Below are 9,124 nucleotides of genomic sequence, written 5' to 3'. Positions count from 1 at the left end.
GTGATCGTCTTCCGCGTCCGCCGCTAATATCGTGCACGTCTCGTGGCGGAAACCTTATGCTGCCGCACACGATTCTGCTGCTCCATAAGCGCCGAGACGGCGCCCTCGCCAGCGGGGCTTCTATGTTACGCGTTATTCCCGCGCACTGCATCATGCATCCTGCCGAGCGTGGAAGAATGCGTCAGAAAGACGGTGAAGATGACGATCAGAGATGCGCTCGTATTGTTGTCCAGCCATCTAGCCTGCAGCCGTCTCTCTCTGTTTATATTTTGTCAATACAATTTCCTATCCCATATTGCTACTTTGATCCCCTTGGCAATATTGACGCCTTAGAGATTATCAAGCGCTAATGTACCACTTAAGCTTCACTTAATATTTGCCTTTAGTGTGACTTTGAGAACTCTGAGCTTGGCGCAAGGGCTGACTCTGCATATGTTATCAACTGCAGCGATGCAGCTGCATCCGGCCACAACTTCCCAGACATCCGCAGGATGCCCTTCCTTTTAATTTGACAGCGTTGATAACAGCGTTGCCACTCTCCTTGTTGTCTCAACCGAATGGGCATTCGCGTCGAGGACTGTTTATTCGGCCGACACTGCGGTGTCTCTTTAGTGCGAGCGAGCAGAATCCACCCAGAAAGAAAAAGCCTGCGACGTCCTCCAAGATTTCAATCGTAATATGTGATTGGGAGCTCGGCATGTTCAAACGAACGAAGTGGCACGTCTGTGTGCTTCTGAAGCCACCGAATAGCTAAGTTCCTTATGGCGAGGTGCATTTTCTGCGCTTTTCGGGAAATGTAAACGAAGAGTTGCGTCACGCCCGTGACACTGAAGACTTCAGCAAGGGGCATTAGTGTCGCAAAACGACGTCTTCATCAAAAGGACCAGGCGACGTTAGTAAATTGATGAGGTTTATTTTCGTACAATTAGCGAAAATGGGGCAGGTTTATTTTGGTAAGCTCGCGGCGCCATTAGTAATGCTGTTTTCCAAGAAGTATAAGCGATGTGTACAAGTGGTGCTTTGTCCGGCACTGTGCTGGAATTAGCTGTGCCGAAACCATGTCCACCTACTATGCCACGAACAAGCGGTGAGTCCTATTCATTATCATGTGAAGCGTATTCTGCGATGAGTTAAACGGAAAGTGTTATGGAAATGTATCCGGGGTCCACAACAGACTCATGCAATGAGCGAAAGCTGTGCTTAGTATTTATACTGGCATTCGCAATGTATTTATCAGAGGCCTTTAGTCTCTGGGAAGCTAACACCCGATGCCCTGCCCTAACCCGCTGTTCGTGCTCATGGAATAGAAACGGCCCTAAGGTCAAATGCTACGCCAGATTCGTAGGTAACGAATTAAATGCCGAGATGCAAAATCTACAGGGAGTCTACATCAACAAGCTCATCTTGGTGAATTTCAATATCACTGAGTTGCAAGCCTCGTGGTTCGCCAAGAGCTCGATTTCATCGGTACGCATATTTAATTGCAGTCTACGCGACATCGGGGAAGCAGTCGCACGTGCTATGACGACCTTGTCATCTATGCGGCTGTATGAAAATGAACTGCAAAGTGTTCCCCTTGGTTTGGCCGCTGCAAAGCGTCTTCGAAAGCTCATCATACAGAGGAACCCCATCAAGCATCTTCAAGGAATGCTTACTTTTTCAAAACTGTGGTTACTGGATCTCAGCTTCAACGAAATAGAGACAATCGACGAGGAATATCTGTACGGCTTACCCAAACTCCGCTATGTGGCGTTGTCACACAATAATATACACAAGCTACCGCCAAACCTTTTCATGAAAACAAGATTGCTGAAGAAAGTGGAACTTCAAGTTAACCGCATTTCTTCTATGGAAGGAGCGTTCAATGACCTGCCCCAATTGGAGGTGAGCCACTAGTCTCATATAAGCTTTTATAGCTCATAAATGATTCGCGCACTAGCAACAGGCAGACTTTAAAGTATTAATGTAGCTGAACAATAAGGAAGTCGTGTAGAGTCGGCAAAAAGATTTTTCAAAGCACGGGCTCTGATAAAAAGCTTAATATGTCCCGAGCCTCCCAATGCCGCACCGTATTCTGACTTCCAGATTCTGCTAGTAAGTGTGGTTCCGTGGGATTCCATAAAATGCTCCTCCGACAATCAACATTTTATTGGAACCCGTGGTGCGTAAGCTTTTGCTGTTGACCAAGTCAAGCGCTCGTACATAAGTGCGGGCAGACGCAAGACGTTATAGACGAGTTTCAATATTATTTCTTCATAACTTAGGCCTTACTGTTTGTACCACCAAATTTCGCAGGAATATTTCCGTGGGACACACGCTATGTCCATCCCGCGTGTCGACTAGCCTACTTCATGCATGAAACATAATATGATAAGGCGAAAACCATATGAAAACTTGTGCCACAGAAAGCTTACAGTATGAGCTACTTCATGTCAAGAATATATATTAGTGGCCTGTAATTTTAAGGCGAACGAAGAAAGTGTTCAAATTCAGAAAATCATGGGCGGAATAGAAAAAATATTACGCCAGAACCAATATCAAGATGACTCTCGATGGTAATGCAATTAGCATTCAAGCAATGTAGTCATGCGCAATGCTGCTTAAACCACATTTTTTTAATATCTGTATTATTTATTCTGAGACATTCCTTGCTTCGGATATACACAGTCACATTACTAAATATATGACTAAAGCTATTAAGTTTCCATACCCTAACTGAGAGTGCGTCTTGGTCATCGTAGGCCTCACCTTCTGCAGAAGCGGCAAACTCACTATAGAGCCAAGTGTTGCGGTCATGTCATTACCCCCTTACAGAAAGCATCGTCTCGATGATTCACGTGCGAAACAGAGAAAAAAAAACACTTACATGTCAACGCTGATAAAGCTTGTGGAGAGGAAACTGTCACACAAGTGGGATGAAAGGGCGTGGAAGTGAGAATGGCCTCGTCAACGTGAGTGATACGGTTTCTATCATGGAAACATGGATAATATCCATACGTTGCGCGCGATGGAATCGCCAACTCGTGTCTTCAGGGAGAACTTCGTAGTTCAGCTCGCTGACTGTAGCGGCCGAAGTAGCGGCGCAGTTACATTACCGACCGGTCGGATTAGTGAATAAGGGTCCAGATCCGAATTTGATCACGGGCTTCATAGAGTACTATGCGACGGCGAGCGTTATACCTCTGGGGCCTATGGATTCCTGATTGTGGACTCGCTCGCGTGCAAGCTTGCGAGCTGCCTCTGCGAGCAGGGTAAATTCCTCCACGTAAATGGTAATGTCCTATTGTTCGGGGAAGGGCATTATGTCTACCATGGTTGTTGACTCGCGGTCGTGGAGCAAACGGGAAGGAGTGAACTCAGTACTTTCTTGAGCAGCAGTGTTGTATGCGAATGTAACGCAAGGCAAAACATCGTCCCAGTCCTTGTATTCTCTGTCGACATACATGGCAACATGCCAGCGATTGCCTTATTTACCGTCTCTGTAAGGCCGTTGGTCTCTGGCCGGTACGCAGTGGCGCGGCGATGAGCTGTACCACTAAGCATCGTGACATAATGCATCATCTGAGTTGTGAAATCTGTACCACGATTTGTAATGACTACTTCTGAAGCGCCATACGAGATGACCATGTTGTAGATGGAAAAGTGCGCAACGTCACTGGTAGCGGCTCGCTGGAAGGCTCCAGTTTCGCGTCACGTAATCAGTAGCAACCACGATACGGCGGTTGCCAGCAAAAGACTTAAGGAATGACCCGAGCAAGACCATGCCGATTTGTAGAAATCCTTGTGTTGGTGGTGAAACAGGCTTCAGAATACCTACTGGGCTCTGAACTGCAGTCTTTCAGCGCAGGCAGTCGCGGCAAGTTTTCACGTAATGCTTGTCTCCCTCAGGAAGCTTAGGCCAGTAGTAGGGTTGTTGAATTCGGTCCAAGGTACACGCGAATCCGAAATAACCTGGAGAGGGCTCATCATGGCAGGCGGACATAATATCGGCAACCAGCACGGATGGAACGACGAGATGTCCCATTCTTTTTATACAAGACATTGTTGGGGCGACAGAAGGAAGATGGTGAACGTGTAAATGTCCGTGGAGGATGCGAACTTTGGCCTTCAAGATAGTCGATAAGTTGCCCGAGTTCTAAATCATCTCGCTGTGGCCAAGCGAAGTCAGATATATTAACAGTGCAAAGGAAACGACCGTCATCATCAGCATCACTTGACACCGTTGCAAGTGGAGCATATAAAAGAGAGTCAGCGTAAGTGTGCCTTGGGCCAGACTTGTAGACGATTGTTGCATGAAATTTTTGTGGACGAAGGCGCCACCTGGCAAGACGTCCTGAAGGGTCTTTGAAATTCGCTAGCCAACAAAGCGCATGATGGTCAGTAACCACTCTGAACGGACGAGCGTATAAATATGGCCGAAACATAGCTATCACACAGACAGCTAAGCGTTCCTTTTCAGTGGTAGAGTAGTTAGTTTCTGCATAGGTTAAAGTGCGGCTAGCGTAAGTGATAGCACGTTCAACGACATGTTGTTGTAGCATGAGGACTGCACCGAGGCCGATGTTGCAAGCATCAGTGTGCGGTTTAGTGTCCGCATCTGCATCAAAGTGTGCAAGTAAGGGCGTTGTCTGGGGGCACCACTGAAACACGGAGAAGGCCAGTCTCTGTTCGGGACCCCAAACAAACGGAATTTCCTCCATTGCAAAAAGTGTGAGGGGTTCTGCGATCGTGGAAATATTCTCCACAAAGCGTCTGTAGCATGAGCAGCGGCCCAAGAAGCGAAGGACATCTATTTTGTTGGCTCGTGGTGTAAATTCGGCAGCATGTATACTCTTTTTCTTGGTCTCGCCAAACACCTTCAGTACTAACAACGTGGCTTGGGACTTCAGTTCTGGATAACCAAAATCGCATTTCTGAGGTTTTAATGACAGTCTTGCAGATCGAATTGCAAAGAACACGAACTGAAGTCGCTGCAAGTGTTGTTCAAACTTCCGAGAAAAAACAATGATGTCGTCTGAGTAGGCGAGATGATTCCCAATTGAGACCTGAAAGCACGGTGTCCATCATCCTTTGAAAGGTCGCGCGGGAGCTGATTATAATTCGAAGGACAGCACCCTAAATTCGTACAGGCCATCAGGGGTTACGAAAGCAGTCTTTTCGCGATCTCGTTCATCAACTTCTATCTGCCACTATCCGCTGCGTCAATCCATTGTGGAAGAGTATCGGGCATGTAGACGGTCTGAAGAGTCATCTATGCGGGGAACAGGGCATACACCTTTTTTTTTTGTCACCCTGTTCAATTCGCGGTAATGCACACAAAACCGAAGAGTGCCGTCCTCCTTCTTGAGAAGTACAACGAGGGACACCCATTGGCTGGTTGAGGGCTAAATTACGTCGTCGTCAACAATTTGCTTAATTTGACAACGAATCGCCTCTTGCTGCTTTTGTGACTCGCAGTAGGCGTGCTTACGCACGGAACGTTCGGTCTGGTCTGTGTACGGTGCTTCGCAATGGGGGTCCGTGTTACTTTTGACGTTGATACGAAACAATCGTTTAACATGCATAAAATACTTTGCATTGGCTCTTTCTGTGGGGTTGAGAGCTCAGAATTTACATTGACTGCACTGACAGCCGCGGTGTCACTCTTGGCGGTTGCAGAAAGCTCGGTAAGCGTAAAACCTATTGCATCCCTAATATCTTCAAAGTGAGCAATGGCCGTTCGCTTTGCCAGGTGTTGGTACTCGCCGCTGAAGTCCGTCTCTCAAAGCTGAGACATTCGGTGGTTCTGTGGAATAACGCCGCGGGCGACACAACCTTGCCGAGCCAAGAACACCGACAGGTTTGCTTCAGCTATGCTGCTGTTATGGCCGTAGTCGCTTTCAACAGTTACAAACATGCCAATTCACGGCGGAAGTGTCACAGTGTCATAAAAAACACGCAGTTATGTCTTGCGCGAGTTAATATCTTGCAGCACCGGGACACATTTGTCGGTAAACGTTATGATCAGCTTCAGAAAGTAACAGCATCATGCTCGCGAAGGAGAAATATATCCCAAGGGTCACTTTCAGTAAGCACTCGCACAACGCGGTAAACTAAGGAACTTACGTTGACTCACGCATTTTGAGCCTGTCGGTGCATTTCCAAATCAGCGTCATCAAGGGATGACCACCTGCTGTCCGAAGGCTTGGTCCGTGCCATGGCATTGTGACCGTTCTCAGTTCAGCAGCTAGTTCGGCACCCAAAACCGAATAATTGGCGTCGGGGTCCATGAGAGCAGTGACCGGGTAGATGTGGACTTGAATGGAGATGTCTGCCAAAACATTTTTGTAGTCGATGGCGTACGGCGGTGAAAGAGAATCGTTGGTGGTCGGCTAACGTATCCGGGTATGAGGATGCTTTATAGATCTATCGAAAGTGGCCTCATTCCCGGAAGTAGCTGCTCCTAGTTTCTTCAGCATAGGCTTGGGGGCCTAATGAATCTGCCCCCAGTGCCTTGAGCAACGCCAAGTGTTGCCTAGGTAACGTAGAACGTGTAGGAGATGGAGAGCGGGACTGACGACGCGGAAGAGGTGGGGACTGGTGGCTCGCGAAGTACTCTACAATAGCTCGGGGACACTCACTGTCATGGTGTCGACGTGCGTCTGGGCGAAACCCAGGAAGGCCCACCTGGTGGTATGTGCTTCGCGGTATAGGTGACCTGCTTCACCACATTGGTAACAATGTGGCAGATTGTCTTTAGTGTGGCAAACACTGGATTTCCGCTCGTTTAGACTTGGGCTTGCGGAAGGCACAGGGCTGGAAAAGTATTGAGGGCTAAAGAAGGGCTGTGCCGTCGGTTGCGTGAGTTGGCGGGTGGTATAGGCGACTACTGGCATAGGATATCTTGTCTTCGGCGTACATTAGGAGACGGGCTCCAACTGGCGGCATGGCCAGCGGTTTTACCAGCTGCCTAACCTCTTGCGATCACATCACTTATAGTAGTCACGTTGGACTGAGGAGACAATGCATGAACTTGTTGCAGCTCTGTTGCCGAGAGATGTGTAGTTGTTCGGGCGCTTGGAGTGCGATGACTGCTGTGGTAGCATACGCTCCATCGTTATTGTCGTTGCAGAATTCAGCTACGGTACCTGGTGGCTTGTCTACTGGACCTGCGAACAACTTATATTTCACGCCCCGCATCAATAAGCATACTTTCTTCTGCCATTCCGGAATGAGCATGCCGGAACAGCTGTGACTTATCCTCAACGAACATGGCGACACTCTCATTTGTTCATTGATTCCCGGAATTGAGAGCACGGTCTGCTTGCTCCTTGCGGTATGAACTTCCGCAGATATTGCGGAGCCGGCTAGAAAATTCTTGCCAGGTTGCCAAACCAGCTTCATGGTTTTCGAACCATATGCGCGCCGAATCCTTGAGGGAACAGTAGACATCGGACCCGAGCACACGAGGGTTGGACCCTCCCGCGCGTAGCCGTGCGCGGCTTAGCCGTGTCCGGGGAAAGGGGGATCCTGGAGGTTGAGCCGATGCCGGGTGCTCGGACCTTTAAGGCCCCCCGGCGGAGGCAACACACCTCTTTGGCCTCTGCTTCACGTAGACGGCACCCCCGGACTGACCCACCCGGGGGAAATCGGTAGTTGCCTTTTCCTGTCTCTCTCTTCCTCTAGTCTTCGTCTTTCCCTCACTTTTCATCTTTCCTGTCTTCTCCTAGCTTCCGTTTACTTCCGATTTTTCCAGGCAGCAAGGGTTAACCTTGTGTGAATAGCCAGCCTAGGTTATATCATATTTGGTTATAGTGGTAATGTACAGCTGGCGTTTGCAGGCCGTGTTTCACAGGTCCTGCAACGTCCCCTTGTAGGACTCCACGGTGGGTGGCTGGCGTTACTGCCGAAATTACAATCTCTTATGGCTTCTTCTTTTCCCCCCTTACCTGATCGCTCCCTCAAGAGGGGGCGCACCGATGATGTCTTCGAATTTTTCGCCCGTCAAAAAGAAACTTTTCCTCGTTTCCATGTAGTGCACTCCGAAACACCAGACAAACCCGTGCGAGCAATGTCACCATTCCTAGTGTCCAAGTCTCTTACCCAAGTTTTTGGTACAGGTTATAAAGCATCCAGGATGGCAAGCGGCGATCTCCTCTTGGAACTCCGCAACCAGAAACAATATGAAAAGCTACCCAATCTAGTTTCATTTGGTGACGCCAAAGTAACCGTAACTCCTCATCGTACCATGAATACCACCCGTGGCGTAGTCTCTGATGATGATCTCTTGGAGCTGACTGAGGCTGAGCTCTTGGAGGGCTTCAGTGAGCAGAATGCCATAAATGTTAAGCGAATTAAGATGAGGCGTGATAATAAGGAAATACAGACCAAACATCTGATACTTACTTTTGGCACAAGTGTTCTGCCCGAGTCCATCGAGGCCGGGTATATCAAGCTCCGAGTTCGCCCGTATGTTCCTAATCCCCTGCGTTGTTTTAAATGCCAGCGTTTCGGTCACAGCTCACAGAGATGCCGAGGCCGCCAAACCTGCGCTAAATGCAGTGCTCATGAGCACACCTCTGAATCTTGTGAAAACTCTCTCCACTGCGTAAACTGTGAAGGCGAGCACGCTGCATACTCGCGGTCGTGCCCATCTTGGAAGAAAGAAAAGGAAATAGTTCCGATTAAAGTAAAAGAAAACATAAGTTTCAAAGAAGCACGCAGGCGGGTATCTTTCCTGCCAAAGCACACCTTTGCCGAAGTGGCGCGTCAGGGGGCAGCGCCACAACGGCCTCCGGCGGCTGTCCGTCCCACACCCAGTGAGGCGGCAGTGACGCCATCCGCCCCCTCGGCGACTGCAGCTAACGCTGCTACGCCACCACAGCAGGCGGGGCCAACGACCACGGAGGTGGGCGCAGCCGAGGCTACCCCAACCTCCCCGGCCCCGTCCAGCGCTGGCAACAACCGGCGCAGCCAGATCCCTCAGGGAGCCCCACCGACCTCCGGGCTGGTGGGCGCAGGGGTCTTGCCTTCCGAGGCAGGACCCTCACAGAAAACTTCTCGCTCGCAAAAGCATGTGTCCGGCGCCTCGCAAGAGGCAATGGACACTTCACATGTCCTCACGGCGCGCCACGCGCCTAAGGAG

At 49.4% G+C, this 9,124-nt stretch overlaps 1 protein-coding gene across 4 annotated transcripts in view; it reads left to right on the top strand.

Annotated features, from left to right (window-relative positions):
- Positions 1–575: 575 nt before the first annotated feature.
- The window catches only part of LOC139048060 (protein toll-like), a 38,158-nt gene continuing 29,609 nt past the window's right edge, over positions 576–9,124 (top strand). For 2 of the 4 annotated variants that reach the window (XM_070522442.1, XM_070522441.1), the window contains exon 1: positions 576–1,087. In XM_070522442.1, the coding sequence (XP_070378543.1) occupies positions 1,003–1,087 (85 nt within the window). In that variant the 5' untranslated portion in view covers positions 576–1,002. Of the gene's footprint in view, positions 1,885–9,124 lie in introns of all 4 variants that reach the window. The other 2 variants (XM_070522440.1, XM_070522439.1) reach the window with 2 other exon arrangements.

This window comes from Dermacentor albipictus, chromosome 7 (genome assembly GCF_038994185.2).
Source record: "Dermacentor albipictus isolate Rhodes 1998 colony chromosome 7, USDA_Dalb.pri_finalv2, whole genome shotgun sequence".
Lineage (NCBI taxonomy): Eukaryota > Metazoa > Arthropoda > Arachnida > Ixodida > Ixodidae > Dermacentor > Dermacentor albipictus.
The sequence above is the reverse complement of the archived record's forward strand: the minus strand, read 5'-3'. Positions and strand labels throughout refer to the sequence as shown.